Source organism: Corvus hawaiiensis, chromosome Z, assembly GCF_020740725.1.
Source record: "Corvus hawaiiensis isolate bCorHaw1 chromosome Z, bCorHaw1.pri.cur, whole genome shotgun sequence".
NCBI classification, from domain to species: Eukaryota; Metazoa; Chordata; class Aves; order Passeriformes; family Corvidae; genus Corvus; species Corvus hawaiiensis.
Window position 1 is genome coordinate 49,785,512 of NC_063255.1, and position 16,431 is coordinate 49,801,942.

Consider the following 16,431-nt stretch of genomic DNA (forward strand, 5'->3'; position numbering starts at 1 on the left):
ATCTCTCCTTCTATCTCCTCCTTTTTTTTAATAAAAAAAGTCTTTACTAAAAAGAGTTTATAGTGATGAGGCTCTTGGCACAGTTAATACCTGTAACATCAAGATAAAAGTCAGGTTAGGGCCAGGAGTGAATGTCAAAGGATAAAGTTCCATGAGGTAGGTGACCTGATTTAAAGGCTTGCTGTTGCCAAAAGAAGAGATTCCACATGCTTTGCCATGTGCAGACATAAACACCTATAAACCAGCGTTGTTAGTCCCATGCTCTCAGTCTTTTCTGCTGGCTCTGGCATTTGTCTGTCCCTGTGCTGAACCAGTCCAGCTTGCTAAATAGGTGAAAAACAAATCCATGAACAGTTACAAGAAGAAGTGATTTTTTTTTTCAACAGTAGTTCACAAGACTATTATTTTAATGAATCACACCCAGAGAAATCAATTTTCAAGTAAAAGAGCTGTACAGGTAAACCCTGTTATCATCAGGGTTCCCTCACTAGCCCAAATCACTCACTTTTCAGAGGTCTGCCTCCAGGTTTTGTGTAAAAAGTATCTATAAAAACAACCTGCCTTGCAGAACATGACAGTGGTAGAAATTTAAGAGCTCAGACTGGAGAGACAGAGAGTTGCTGTGCCACATGCAGCATTATATGCCCAAAGATGACACAACGAAAAGCAGCAGCCAGAATTGAACTTGGGCAGATTCAACTCAGATATAAGTGTCTTTTTAGGAAGTGTTTCAGAACCAGAATAAAACTCTTGCAAAAGGAAAACAGGTTCTCCCTCTCCTGGTGTTTGCAAATTGTGACTCAGAAACTTCACAGAATATGTGTGTTACTAAAACACAAGGATTTTATGTCCACACAAGGATTTTGCTAGGCCATCTACTAAAAAAATAGTGTAAACTTAAAAATGGAGGGGCGGGGGGGTTGCCTCACAGTCAAGACATATGTGTTTAACTTGGGGTGCCAAGTGCAGGGACACACTACTTCCTGATGTTGCTGCTTAACTGATTATTACTTCTTACGGAAGACAAGAATACTCTAAAAAATTAGCTAAGGAGGACAAAGCTGCATTTCACTACGATTGCATTTAGATTCTCCTGCTCTGACACTCATCACAGTGGGGAAAAAAAAAAAGTAAAGAAACTTCCCCACGTTAACAAAAGGTACGTCCTTGAAGCAGCTGGTATTCCTCCACTGGCAATGCAGAATACTTGTGAAAAACGTTTTTATATTTTTATTTGTGAGGTTTCCGGCTACAGCCCCACTCGCTGCCGAACAGTCCGCGCCGTGGCACCGCCGCTGACCCTCGGTGGTTATAGGGCAGGGCGGGGGCGGTGCCGGGGTTGTGCCAGGGCCGGGGCGGTGCGGAGGCGGTGCCGGGGCCGAGGCGGTGCCGGTGGCGGTGCCCGGGCGGTGCGGAGGCGGTGCCGGGGCCGAGGCGGTGCCGGTGCCCGGGCGGTGCGGGGCGGAGCCGGCGGCGGAAGCGGCGGGGCCGGCGTTGCCGGGCGGAAGCGGCGGCGGTTGGCGTTTAAAGGCTCCGCGGCGGCAAAAGGGCGGCGAGTGGCGGCAGCGCGGGAGGAGCGGCCTGAGGGCTCCTGGTTCCCTCTGCTCCGCTTCGGGAGCGGCCGCGCTTCCTGGCCCTGGCAGCGCCCGGGCGGAGCGGGGAGATGGTGTCCAGCGCCGCCGATCGGCTGCTGATCGTCGTCTCTGTGCTGGAAGGTAACGGGGGGGGGCGGGAGGGTCGCGGCCTCCCGGCTGCAGCGCGTCCCCTCTATGCTGAGAGGAAGATGAGGGGTGGTCGCTGCCTCCAAGGTGTTTTCTCTGGTGGCCTGAGCGGGCTAAGCCGAGCAGCGTTGAGTAAACCAATTTTATTGACAAAGCTTTGGGCGTACGTATTTTAAGGCTGGGGTTGGCTACCCCCGGTTAGGTCTTGGAGGTATTTACAAAATGTTTTATTTTAAATGAATGAGAAAAGTAACCATCCTTTCCTGAGGGTTTGGGGGGTTTTTTAAGTGGTGTTCTGGTGTTTCTGTCCCTTCTTAGCAATCTGCTGTAAGCTGGTTTTGGTAGTGTTGTCTCGAACGTATAGCTAGTTGTTCTTCATCTTGTATTTGTACAGACTTTAGTTGCTGTCGTCTAATTAGTGTGTGAGTTTTTTATTGGGGTGTCTTTTTCTATTTTTGGGCTGTTTTGGAGATTAGTGGGGTTTTGGGTTGTTTTGGCTCAATGCTTTCTCTTTGTCAAGTAAATCTTATTATCTCTATTTATGTATCCTATTATGTCCATTTATGTAGTTTGCCAGAGGAGCTTACAAATAAGATCCTGTCGTCTGACATGCCTGTAGTATCATCTCCCCACGCTGTGATATAAGTAATTTTTCACTTCTTCATGTCATTTCAAACCAGAATATTGGATGATCCTGAACCCAGGACCAATCATATACAGTTTTAGGCACTCTCCTAATCTGGTAATAATTTTTCTTTTCATCAAGTGGCAGGAAAAACACGTTTCACTACTTTTATAAGATTGTGTTTTTCTGTTTTGGTGTTGGACAGTCATAACATCTTCATTTGAAGTAAAACATTCACTTTCTTTCTCTCACCTGCTCCCTTACTTATTGCTAGTCACAGATTTCTCAAATCATTCTAATTGCTTGCTACTTTTTCTTTTTTCTTTGTCACTTGATTTCTTGTTTCTTCACAAGTAGTCTGTTTCGTGTTAAGTTCTGTCATATTTCTGCATAGGGCAAACACTTTTTCTTTAAAGAACAGAGCAGGGAAGATGATATGGGAAATTAATTTTGCTTGATTGGCTTATGGCATAAATCTGAGCTCCTGCTTCTTTTTTAGTGATGGCCGTGCAATGCCACTCTTTTACAGGGCGCTGTTTTCCAAAACGACCCAAGCACATGCTTATAGTTGAAGCCAAGTTAGATGGTGAACAGCTGGCTACTGATCCTGTAGAGCATACTGATCAGCCTGAATTTGCTACAGAATTGGCTTGGGAGCTTGGTAGGAAAGCGCTTCATCAGCACAGGTAATGTTAAAAAGTCAACTCTCATCTGCAGATAAACTTCAATTTTCTTGTCTTTACAGTTAGTGAAATACAGGGGTTTTGTTACTGTCATCTGAATTGGTTTTTTGAACTTTCTTTTACTTTTATCTACCATAATGTTGTTAAAAAATGTACTGAGGTAATGTACAAAAAAAGGTAGTATGTGGCAAGAGAAGCGATGCTTAAAAATTCTAAAAGGTAAACACCGACAGGTGCTTAGAACAAATTAATAACACTGTAATTCAAACATTGGAGTCAAGCTTCCTTATGTGTACTGTGACACAAAATTAACTTAATTTCAAACCTGACAAGCCTATGTAAATAGTTTTTGAAAATGTCAAGGAAATAAGGTTAGAAATTGAACCTTTCCATAACTGTTATTTGGTTTCACAAGTTTTACGACTTACAGGTTGTAATATTATGACAAACAAAGACATTAAAAAGTCTGTATCATCTTTGTTTGACAGAGAAAGATGCCTGCATGTGCCACGTGCTGCACATCTTATCTGTGCTTTGAAGTAGTTAGGTGCTTTACCCAAAAATCTTCTCCACAAGTCCTGTTTTTAAGATGCCCTTACAAGTGTAATTCAAATTTCTTGTGAGGTGCTGTGCTTATTTCTTTTATGTGGATGAGGTATTTATTTGTCGCTAATGTCTTTTTAATAGACTTGAGACTATGAGGCTCCAATGCACTCCTCTTTAATTTTAGAAAATTAAACCACTTGTTCATTCTCTCACTCACTGATGAGTTTTTGTATGTTCAATATAAATTCAATTTCTGACACAATGAAACTAGTTATATAACAAGCTTTGTATCATTGGCTTGCTGGAAAGTTATGAAATATCTTTGAGAACTAATGGCACAGATACATTTTATATTTAGTATTTCAACTAACTTGCTTTTTCAGGCTGCAGCGCACACCTATCAAGCTCCAGTGTTTTGCATTGGATCCTGTATCTTCAGCTAAAGAGAATATAGGCTACATTGTACTGGATTTAAGGGCTGCACAGGACAAGAAACAGGTATGTTATGGGGCATAAAGTTTTAAAATTTATGCTTTGGCAGCAATGCTATTACAGGCAATATAATTTGAATTAAAGCACAGACTAAACTTTAGAGTTTTGTTTTGGAGTATGACTGATTGATCATGTATGGGGGATTTTATTGTTTTTTCTTTTCTTTGGAGGAGAGATATCTTGAGTCTGAGAACATGTGCAAATGCAAAAATTGTTGTACTAATCTTGCTTATTTCTGAATTGGATAATTGGAGTACTAGCAGCCAATTAATCTACACCCTTTCATTATTTAATCAACTGGAAAAATTTATCTAAGCAATAAATATGGACCAATTGAATCTCCATCATCAAATCAAGTCTTAAGTTGTTTTTTAATACAGCATGGAGTAAGCACAATACAATTTTTTATATAAATTTAATTAGCCCATACTCTTATATCAAGCTTGATCAAAATATAACTTTGATATGGGTCATCCGAGGAGCGTGGTGTCTTATTTTGACATCACTCTTCTTGAGAATTTTCAGTGCCTATGATTTACTATGCACAGTTGAAGACTTAAAGGTTTTCTAAGATCTATGGTATATTTCTCTTTCTAACTTTTTTGCTGTACAAGTCAGCGGAAAAAAATTGGAATATTCAGCTAGTTGTCCAGTAACCATCCTACAGAATTTTTTAGTACAATAGTGTACTACACAGACCAAACTTTTAGAAATAAAAACCAAAGTGTATTTCTGTAGATGATGAAGTAGAAGTGCTAGATTAAGACTGAGTTTTCTTTAATACTATCTTTTTTTTGTGGTTTTTAAACACTCTTGGGTCTTATTTTTGTATTTTACTATGTAGACACCTAAATGGTATCCTTTGCTTGGTAACAAGTACCCTAAATTTAAGCCTGAAATACAACTTGGTGTTGCATTGGAGACAGATTCAAAAGCACTGGTCCATGATTTTAAAGCAAAAGAGGCACCCTCTAGAGAAGGGAAGGGTAAGTGACATAATACCACTCACTTTGAATTAAAAATCTTCCTGAGCCAGATGACATATCACTTGTTTCAACTGTGTTGTTTTAAGTGTCAAGAGAATTTTAATTTCACATCTGTTCCGATGCAAATCCTTTACAGCTGATTAATGTTCCTTTTGGCAGTAAATTTTTCAAGGATTCTTTACTGTGGTAGTTGTGTGACTTCTAGGGGGACAAGTTACAAACCAGCTGATGTTTAAAATGAGAATCAGGGTCCCATAGTTAACTTTCTTGGGCATTTTATTCATATTTATGGGCTTTAGAAAGTTATGAAAGAAATAGGAAAGGAGCTTCTTTACAGAGTGTAAGAAGTACTTTGGGCGTGGAACTGTAAGGTAGTAAAATGTCTAATTTATTGGGTAGGCTTGCTTCTTTTTTGGTGGCTTTTTTTTTGGTGGGTTCTTTTTCTAATCTTTCAGTACTTAAATCATGTTCTTTTGTTAAGGGTCGTTTTTTGTGGTAACATCTGCTTACTGTTGGGACTCATTCCAATTCTGGATTCTCTTGTTCATTTCTCTCAGAAGAAATTAGTGAAATGTGCCAAAAATCTATTGGAAATCAAATGGTAGCACGAGTAGGTGTCTTTGTGTGCTGTGCCTTTAAGTCACTTTTTCATCTGCATATTTTTGTTGTTTTTTTTTTTTAATGCAAGTTAGTAGTTTTTAAAAAAACAAAAACAAGGTCTTAGAAACTTGATTTAAAGAGCCTTTAAACAAAACCATAATTCCATCTTGCCCTGATCCCCCACCCAAATGCCTGTATACTTAACTTTTGAAAAATGAGCCTTTTGGTAAAACTAGTGAATTTTCTCCTGCATACTTCACAATACTTCTGCTTATGATCTGTGGCTGTGATTTTGTAAAAACAGAGTGGTCATTAGCAGTAAGTGTTTTACAAGCTTCTGGCCCAGAATTCACTGACTTGGCTGCCTTTCAAAACTGCTTAAGACAGTATTTAAGTTTCCATGTAAGTGCAGAGCTTACTCCATTCTTTCAGGTTTACAACAAAACACAGGGAACTTTCCATATTGTAAAATTTGTAGAGGAGGCAAGGAACAACTGTAAATGATTCCTTAGTCTGCACTTCCCGTGTGATCTTTATGCCTGTGAGTTCTCCTATCCCTCATGACACTGGCAAAAAATAAAGGAAGAACCTTCTGCCTTCACTCAGCACTGTTTTTCACTTGATGTTTTCTGTGGAATAATTGCTGCAGACAAGTTTGCCAGCTTTTGCCTTTCTTTTGTCATGTCAAAATTAGTCAATATCGTATTTATGTAATGGAGAAAAACAAACAAACTTGTGGGTTTTCGCAGTTGTAAAGTTAATGTTCCAGGCATTGGGTATGAGAAAGCTGGATTACCCAGTTCTAGTCTAGTCCAGTAATTTTCCATTTAATATTCATACACCTTTTTTTTCTTTACTGACTTAAGTTGTGTAAAGCTTCCAGTATTTGAAATGGAGCTTTTTTGTTCACAAAATGCTGTGTCATTATTTCTATTTGGTGTAACCTGAGGGCTTTGAAATGTGTTGAATTACTGGCACTATAGAACAGAAACTAGCAAACCAGAATACAGAATATGTTTTAGGCATTGAAGACTTCAGATGAAAAGACTTTGAATGAAACATTATAAAGATCTGTGGAATGGCATATCATACTTGTTGAAACAGGTTGCAATATGCAGTTACTGCCTTGCATTTTCTTTAACGAACAAAGTAAAGAAAGAGCATGGTAGACTCTAGCATAATGAAATAAACTTCCAGTCACTGTAATGTTACTCACAAATAAAAAGAGGAACTAGGATTCTGTCTAGCATGGTGTTCAATATAACATCTGTGAATAGAAGTTAATTTCCAAATTTTTTGTAGCTATACTGAAGTATACATAGGGGCTTTTTTGTGTTTTGCAATAGTTTGGTACCAGGCATTGAGATCTTTATTTGTAATTTTTCTTTCCACATGTAATGTCCATGTGTAATGCTTAAAAATAAAATTGCAATTATGTATCAGATTGCTGCAGCAATTATAAAGACTTATGTTTATTAAATTAAGCTTATTATAATTATTTATGTTTATTTCTTCTCTCTTAGTACTCACCCTTTTTCCCGGACTAGACCCTAAAAGTATTGTGCCAGTCTTGAATGAAGAAGAGGGCTATCATCAAATTGGACCACCAGAGTATTGCAGAGAACACTTTGTCTTGTCTGTAACCATTGCATTTGCCACACAGTTGGAACAGGTCTGTTTCCCTGCTATGTATGGTTCTTAGGAAGTATTGTCCCACATTAGTATTTTCACCCTCCCATTCTTCATTTCTAATTAGGACTTTTTTATTGTTTTCTAAGTTTATTTCAAGAAATAACCCTGTCCTATAGTGAATTTATATTCATTTTAAAACTTTATGAAGTCCTTAACATATCAGACTGCAGATGAAATATAATTCTTTTGAAGTGCTAAAGCTGTATTTACTTTAAATTATGCATTCTTATGGAACGCATACTTCTCTACTGCAATATAGTGAAAAAAATGTGTGTATGGATAATACCAGTCTTCAGTGTGGTGCCCATGCACTGAAGTTCAAACAAGGTGAAATACTTTTCAAGTATGTAAGACAGAGTTCATATATTGCCTGAGGGAAGGACTTACAGCTGGGATGAAGTGCCATGCTAATGATTGTTTCAGCTTTAGACCTCAGCTGCTGTGTTCATGCTGTACTGACAGTATGCTCTTAATTGGTCTAGAACTCGAGGTATATGAAACTCTCCTCAGTCTTGTCATCTTTATTTTTTTCAGGCAAAATAATTTTCCATGTCAGAATTATAGGGCCTTGAGATGTAAATTTATTGTGATCATTCTGGGGTGGCTTGTGCCTCTCTAGGCATTGAACTCATAGCTGCAGTTGGCTACAGGATGGAGTAGCTGTCTGTTTCAGTCTTTTATTCAATCACATAAATTATAAAACAGTATCTAATCTGAATTATTTCTATTGGAAATATTTTATGAAGGACTGCTTATTTCTGAGTATTTGTGCAGTGCTTGATGTTATTAAATAATGTGAGTTACAGCCCCTGGTGTTGATGAATCTTAAAGGTAATTCAGAATATTTTGCAAGTTGTTGTTATGCTTGTAAATTAAAGCTTGCTTTTTTTTTTTACTTTAAAAAAGTAAAACATTTTTGATTTGAGTATTAATATAAAAGTTGTTTGTGGAGTGCAAGCTAGGATTTAGGTCAGCTGGTCACTTTAAACTCTAACTTCCAAGCTAATGCTTCAGAACTACTATTATCTCTACATAAAAGAAAGAGATACATTATTGTCTTCTCCATCTCTTTCAGTTAATTCCTAGTACTATGAAGCTCCCTGATCTACAACCTGAGTTTTTTTTCTACTACTCATTACTGGGAAATGATGTCACAAATGAACCTTTCACTGATTTAATTAATCCAAACTTCGAGCCAGAAAGAGCTTCAGTTCGAATACGTAGCACAGTAGAAGTTCTTCATGTTTATCTTTGTGCGCAGTCAAAATTGCAGGTAAGCTGTTTCATTTCAAATGTGAATGAAAATAATGAAAATTAAAGAAATACAATACATCACAGGCTGTATCTGGGATGCATTTCTGTTTCCAAAGCTAAGATCGTATTACAGTATTTTGGCTCAAATATAAGTTGATTGTCTTGCTGATATGAGGGAAACCTTAGCAGCAAGTTTCCTAGCCCCGGTGGAGTGCTGTCTTTTTAATTAGTTGCTATTACAACGAGCTGGTTTACGTGTCATGATAAAAGGTGTTGCTGAAATATGATCTTCCCAAAGAGTTTGGTATATTCTCAAGAGCTCTGTGCTTTGGGGCCTGCACTGCAATCAGACCATCTGCAACCCAGAGTCCTGCTTTGTGCTACCTATGGTAATCCCATGCCAGCTGCTCAGGTCACTCTTGCCTAAATTCTAAAATCACTGTCCTCAGCACTCTTCGTGAGTAATAAGGGAGGTCCATCTTTTCTCCATGCTCTGTAGCCAAACACTGTTTCTAAATACACTACGGACATATTTGGGCTGTTACGGGATATTGCTTATCTTTAGCTTGCCTTTAAATGAGGGACATGGTTTAGTGGTGGGTTGGCAGTCTTAGGTTAACAGCTGGACTCACCAATCTTAAGGGTCTTTTCCAACCCAAATTAATCTATGATTCTAAATATCAGGTAGTACTTAGTGTTTATGGCAATCTGTGCATGGTTCAAACTAATTACAAACAAGAGGCTATTTCATTAAATGATGGTGGTATAGGGTTTCTGATGATGTAGCTGGTAAATAAGACAGTGTTAATTATACAAAGTAAGTTGTGGATCTGGACCTTTTAAAAGTTATTTTTCTTTAAGTTTATACAGACGGTTCTAGGGTTTTTATCCAGGGTGGTTTAAGAATGTTTTTGTTTAAATCTTGTAATGTTTCAGGGTTGGTTTTTTTTTTTTTTTTTGCCTCAACTTTAAGTCTTTTTGGAGAAACATAGGCACTGGTGTTTGGAATTTAATCTTACTCTACAGTCTTAAAGTATTTAATATAGCATATGTGATACATATGTACATATATGGGGAATTATGCATGTTTGCATCATGTGTAAAGAACAACTTTTTGAACAGAAGTTCTTGTGCAGTCAGATCCACATTTTGATTTGCAGTTTTCTTTCTTTTGACTTCTCACTCAGCTCCTTAAAATTTAGGATACAGGATCAGAGCACTGTGTTCTGATTCTTAATTTTAATGTATTTTTCCAGAAATGAAGACTTCAGTTGTAAAAGGTGCTAGTTGCCAGAGTTGGCTGTGTATATATACGTATTGTATGACTTTATTTGTGTGTATGTATGAGTATATACACGCACAGGTATGTATACTGGCAGCTGACACCTTTTAGCATGACAGTTTTCCTTAAGTGCAATAAATATTAAGAATGGGAATACAGTGTTCTGATCTGCTAAATCAAAACTGAAGTCTCTTGGCAAAAAGCAAATTCATACCTAAGTTTCGAAGAGTGACTTTGAGGAAAACAGATTACCTTAGTAATCTATATAGTAGTCCTATTTTAGAGTGTTGGTTTTTTTTAAGATCCATCTTTTACTTGTATGTGTAAATATTAAGCTGTGTAAGGAGTAAACAGTTGAGTCAAGTTTTCAAATAACGATGTTTACCAGGAATTAAAACCACACTTACTTAATTCCAAAAATCCTTGCTACTTAAGTGGTGTCTAATATATGCACAAAGCCTTCAAGTACCTTTTTCCTTACTTTGCAGTCATGCATTTTATATGCCTATACATTAAGGGCAAGAATCTGTGCTGTGTTTAGAAGCCACAGAGTACTGAATTTATCCTACAGAAGGAATGATAGAACAGGTTCTCAGAAGGGCAGTCAGTGATTTGCTGCTGTCCTGTTGGTGAGCAAATCCTACCTGCTCAAAACTGCCATTTCTTAGCTGTTCTTATTCTCAGTATGCAGGGGCTAGGTTAGGGATGAGAACTTGTTGTATTTATGGTACCTTTAGTGGAGAGTGCACAGATGGTATCACACATACCAGTTACTTTCTAGCACCTTTGTGTGTGTACAGATCCATCTTTGCTGTGGGGACCATTCTCTTGGAAGCACTGAAGTACCCCTGTCTGGACTACTGAAGAAAGGAAATGTGGAGATTGATCAACACCCTGTGGCAGTAGAAGGACCATTTGTCCTTGTTGCGCCAAATAGAGCTAAACAGAAACTGCCACAACTGCCAATGGATCTGGTTCCTGCTGTTGGGGTATCTGTAATTCTTCAAAGGGAGAGCTTGACTACCCAGGTATGTCTTACCCATTCATTGTTGGTTTAGACAGTGTTGCACAATTCCACGTTAAAAAATTATTGGTGTTTCTAAAGAATATTTGACTACTTTTTATGTTAAAAAAAACCTGAAAGAATTAATTGCTTTATATAAATAATCCTTTCGTTGGCATTTTTCTATGTCTGAAAAATAATCTCATATTATGAAAATGTCATAGGCAGAATTTTTCAGTGCTAGCCATGATCAATAAGAAAACTATATAATTTCATTCAGCCTTTGATTCCCTTAAATGCTGCGACTGAACCCAAACAGCCACAGGAGAAAGTTCTTTCACCTGTTAGTGGAAAAACAGAGAGCCTGCAGCAGAGATCCCAAACTGTGCCACCTCAAGCTGACCAATGTTCTTCAAAAGAAGATGTAGCAACAGAAAGTGAAGTGGAAAGTCTTAAGTTTGAAAAAGGCACAAAACCACAGAAAAGGGGTATGTGGTATATAACATTTTGCCCAGTTGCCAAGTGTGGTCTTGGATCATGTACTATTCCTTTATAATATATTCATGACGTAGAAAGAAACTGACTTCCTCAATGAGATGAAATGGTCTAATGTTAACATTTATTAAATACAATAGCAGGGGTAATGTGGGATTTTAAAATTTTCTGAGGAATTTACTATGTGGATAATAATTTGTGAAGACAGATGTTCCTGTTGTACAGATTCCTGGACAAAACCAATCAACTGAGTTTTTGTTTGTTTTTATGTAATCATTTAGTTTGGATTTGGTAGCCTGAGCCATTGGAAGAATTGTTTCTAAGTTGAGACCTGGGTCATGGAAAAGTGCAAGAGGAACAGAGATAAGAAATACTATAATAATAGAATAAATCTCAAAAAAATGTTATTTGTCTGGACATTACTGAACATGAATCTTCTTAAGAGATGGTTTATGAATAAAGCAGACTTATTTTTCTTATGATATTTATATTGCTGGTCTTTTGAGATTTGTCCTGAAGACACCCAGTTCTGTAGAGGAAATTCTGTGCCGTAGAATAGGCTCTCAGGATTTGTCCAAATTTTCTTTTAATCCTAACTGATCTTATCTAAGTGAGGATTAAGTCCTTTATATGGAATGTAGCAAGAAAGTATTGTGAACCCAGCGGCTGGTTTGAATCTCTGGTTAGGAAATCCAGGATTGTGCTTTTTTTATTAATAGTAATAGTAATTTTATAATTCTGTTCTGCTAAGATGTAAAACATGCCATTTCACATTTGTCCTTCAGGTCTGGTGGCTGGCTGCCCTCAAGAGGTTAACAAACAGTGTCTTGAAGAGCTTCCAGCTTTGAAATTGCAGAGCAGAGCGAAGTCACCTCAGTTAGATGTGCAAAATCCCAGTAAGGCAAAATTTATCGATTTTAGTACATTAAATGAAATTTGACTATAGTCAAGTAGCAATTCAAATGAATTTTAACAGTAAGCTGTATGTATTTTTGTTTTGCGATGACCTTAAAATTCCAGATGCTTCTTTGCACCAAGCAATCTACTGACATCTTACCTGCATCACTTAAAATTGTTTCATCCCTATGTTGTGTTAACTAGCTGATGTTGAATTATTACAGCATTCTTCTTTCTTGTAATGTTACTATTAATGCAAACAAAACACTTACGAAAAGGAGGAAAATAATAAAAGTCAATGCTAGTAATGATGCATTTCTTTAAAAATGACAAAAGTGGAAACACTTTAAATAATTATGAAGAAAGTATCAGAACAAGTAGGATTTATAAAAGGCAGTTGAGTTCTTACCTGACGCTTTCAATCCCTCTTTTTGGAGGGGCTTGGTAGCCCAAATAGCCCTTGAAGACTTACACAAAATGTCTTGCTCACCTTTCAAGAACACCTTTTGGAGACCTGCCCGTGGGACTTGTCGTTTGATGCTTTGCACTTTGAAGGCAGTATTGAGTCTCATTGTAAGGATATGAGAAGCCTGGATGCAATTGGACAGGCACTCAGTGATGCTTCTGCTCCCTAAATTATAAAATGGATGTCACAGTGGGTGGGTTCTGTGGCACATTTTAGTTTGCTACAATAGCTAAGCCTCGGTTCGAGGCTAATAGCTGATGCTGCCTTACATGAGCACTGTAATTGACCTGTTAACCTGTCTTTGTAATTCTCCTAAAGAAGTTAGTTAATTAAAAAAGCCCCTAAATTGCTAAAAATGTATTTTTTTTCTTATGCATGCCCTCAAGTTGGCTATGAACAATTAATATAAACTGAAGTCTTAGAGCATCTTTCTGAAGAATTCAATGTCTTTGATCTTAGGGTAAACTTTTTTCAGTGAGTTAATAGCTTCAAAGAATAATAAAGAGAGGAAAAAAATTACAATCCTTTAAGAAAATTTAAAGTATATTGGGTTTTTGGTGTTTCTTCTTCAGAAGCAGTAACTTACAGAAGGAGTGGTTATTTTTCACAATATTCATTTATTTTACAAGGAATTGAAATCTCTTAGGGAAGCAACCTCTCTACATGCATTTAAAGTGTGACACTAATCTTTGATATATTTTGTTATTTTGGGCAGAACAAGTTATAAAAAATGCACATGAATTGTCTTTCGTGTTTTCAGCTGATAGTGGTCCAGTAGCGATATCTCAGCCCAACCCTGCCGGTGTGTCCAGTTCTTCTGAGCCTGTGTCAGCGCAGAAAATTGTCATTCCAGCAGCCTCTCACCATTTTTGCTTTTCAATAGACTTAAGAAGTATACGTGGTCTGGAAGTTGGTTTTCCAATAAATTGCATTTTAAGGTACAATTTGTTTTTGTTATTCTTGGTAAATACAAAGCCTTCATAATCTGAGTGATTGCTGGCAGTATGCTTCTATGTTTCTTCATGCCTTTTACGTAGCTGATTTTCAGTAGCAAAATACTTCAGAATGTTCATCTGGCTCATCATCTTTAATGCTCAGTTTAGTGATATGTAAAACTTTACCTTTTACTGTAATTTGTATTAAATGTCACTTGGATGTCTGAGCTTGGACGACAAGAAACATCAGTCTTTAAAGGAAGAGGAGAACTACTTTTCATGTTACTTTCTGGCTGCATTTCCAGCTGATCAATTAAGTGATTTTTTGTTCGGTTTTGTGCAGGTTGTGGTTTTTTGTTTGTTTTGTTTTTTGTGGGGGTTTTTTTGTTTGGTTGTTTGTTTTGGTTTTGGTTTGTTTTTTTTTTTTTGGTAGTTTTCCATGTTCTACCAAGAACTCTTTTTAGTGTTATAGTAAGAGACAGATCACTGGTTTGTGCATGAATCCAAAGCAGAACATTCTAGTTTTCATGAAGAATCAGTATAGTAAATGCATTATCTTCTGAGAGACTTGTAGATACAGAGATGATTTTGGTGGCTTAAAAAAGAAATTCTGCTTATGGTATATTAGTTATTGGTGGTGATTGATTAGTTATTGAATTCAGTGATTAACAACACGTTTTACAATTTGTCTTGTTTCCATTAGGGCACTTTTGGTGTTTGTGATGAAGTATCTTTGAATGGTGATTCAGTTTGAAAGAATTGAATATTTCTGGCTAGGGAGGTGCCTCTGCATTTGCTCTGCCTTTTTTCTGTCAGAGTTTGATTCATACAGTTTTAACTGGTCACTGGGAAGTCTAATTGTGGTGATGATTTTTGGGGGTTTAGATTTTGTCTGAACTAGGTTGAAAAGGTGTGGATGAGATGTAGGGGTAGAATATATATATATGTATATATATATATATTATAATACAGAGTGCATCATTAATGTCTTTCTGTATAGGCTACATTACTAAATAGTATGTAGAAAGCAACATAAAATGGTTGGAATTTTGTCACATAGAATCTTTCATATAACATTTCAATAATTAATTTGTTTCAGAACAGTAACAATACATTGGTTTTGTTGTTTCATGCACTTGAATTTTTGTAGTCAGTGATGAACATGGCAGGAAAGTGGAGAAACATCTAGATACATAAATGTTAAGAAAGGTTGCAGGGTAAAACACTGCATATTCACTGTAGATTGGAAGCATTTTTTTACTCCAGTCTAAACCAACTCTTTCAGCAACTCTCCACAAAAGGTGAAGTATGCAATTTTTATATATAGTGGCATCATTTGATGCAGCTTTTATTTTATTAGGAACTTAGCTGACAGCTGGCATCACCAGTTTGAACAAAATGAAGTTTAAGAGATTTGAGCCGTCCCTTTTTTTACAGTTTATCATACACTGAAATGTGCCAGTAGAGTAGTTTCAGGCCACATTTTAAGTTATATTGGTAAAATGATTTGACTTTCCTTTTAGTCAGTTAAACTGTGGAGATTAAAAGCTAATGAAATTTTCAAATGGTTCTGACATTGTGTATATGAATACTTAGTTATCAGTTGTTGCATGGTAGTCTAGTCTTAACTGTAAGTATAGTTACAAATTTTCTCAAGTGACAATCTATGTGTGAATATAAATTTTTCTTCTATTTCTCTGCTCACTTCATGTAATAATTGCAGAGTTTTAGTAAAATATGAATTCATCTGGTTGTGAACATACAGGTTCTTAAAGCTCTTTGTTGAAACAACAGCCAATATTAAGAAGCTGGATTAGTCCTGAAGTAAATGAAAACATGAATACTTGAGCACTAAATTCTAATGTTGTATGTACTAGTATAAATTTTGCACATGTGGATATAAGTCATTCTTTAGTACATGATGTCTAAACTGGTTTTCCTGTTGCAGAAGGTATAAGAAAAGTTATCTATTTATAGACTAATTATTTTTGTTATTGTTTTTATTAGGTACTCGTATCCTTTTTTTGGCAGTGCAGCACCTATTATGACAAGTCCACCTGTAGAAGTCAGAAAGAACATGGAAGTCTTTCTTCCAAAGTCATATTGTGCATTTGACTTTGCAACTATGCCTCATCAGCTTCAAGATACTTTCTTCAGGTAGTGACTTGCAATTTTTTATCTTAATTACACTTTTCTAGGTTTTGTAGCAAATGCAGTTACATTAAGATTGTCAGTTCTAGAATTTAGTAAATAATTCAAGTGCTAATGCCAATAAATACTTAATAGCCTACACTTCCAGTTTCTCTATTAATTACATTTAAAGTCAGGAATCCTACAGTTGTTGATTTTATCACTTGCATACTTAGGTGTTATTGTTTACAGAAACAAGTGCAGTGGCAGTTTTTGACAAAGTACTACTTGAAATATGTAATTTTTTTCTTTTTAATATGCAATGACTATGTGATATCTTTGAAAATACAGCAGGTACCTGGAAAGCAGCTCACAATGTTAAGGGCTGTGAAACAGTTCTCCCAGTAGTTCCATCAGCTTTCAATAAATAATTAAGATGTTAAAAATAGTGGTATTTTGAAAGCAGGAATGGAGGGAGATGTATTTTAAGTGACAATGGCTGAAATTAATTTGTAAGTATTTATAAATGAAGATGATCAAGTTGCATTAGTATTATTCTGTCAGTCACTTTCACTATAACATTGTTATTCCCTAATAATTGAAGAAAGGAGTGATAATCTGACT

The 16,431-nt window shown here is 36.7% G+C and overlaps 1 protein-coding gene across 4 annotated transcripts in view; it reads left to right on the forward strand.

The window, feature by feature from the left end:
- Positions 1 to 1,517: 1,517 nt before the first annotated feature.
- CEP120 (centrosomal protein 120) overlaps positions 1,518 to 16,431 on the forward strand; it is a 37,835-nt gene continuing 22,921 nt past the window's right edge. For 2 of the 4 annotated variants that reach the window (XM_048291794.1, XM_048291798.1), the window contains exons 1-11: positions 1,518 to 1,715; positions 2,876 to 3,032; positions 3,959 to 4,073; positions 4,912 to 5,053; positions 7,177 to 7,325; positions 8,421 to 8,618; positions 10,682 to 10,909; positions 11,165 to 11,372; positions 12,165 to 12,275; positions 13,503 to 13,680; positions 15,685 to 15,834. In XM_048291794.1, the coding sequence (XP_048147751.1) occupies positions 1,664 to 1,715; positions 2,876 to 3,032; positions 3,959 to 4,073; positions 4,912 to 5,053; positions 7,177 to 7,325; positions 8,421 to 8,618; positions 10,682 to 10,909; positions 11,165 to 11,372; positions 12,165 to 12,275; positions 13,503 to 13,680; positions 15,685 to 15,834 (1,688 nt within the window). In that variant the 5' untranslated portion in view covers positions 1,518 to 1,663. Of the gene's footprint in view, positions 1,716 to 2,875; positions 3,033 to 3,958; positions 4,074 to 4,911; positions 5,054 to 7,176; positions 7,326 to 8,420; positions 8,619 to 10,681; positions 10,910 to 11,164; positions 11,375 to 12,164; positions 12,276 to 13,502; positions 13,681 to 15,684; positions 15,835 to 16,431 lie in introns of all 4 variants that reach the window. The other 2 variants (XM_048291796.1, XM_048291797.1) reach the window with 2 other exon arrangements.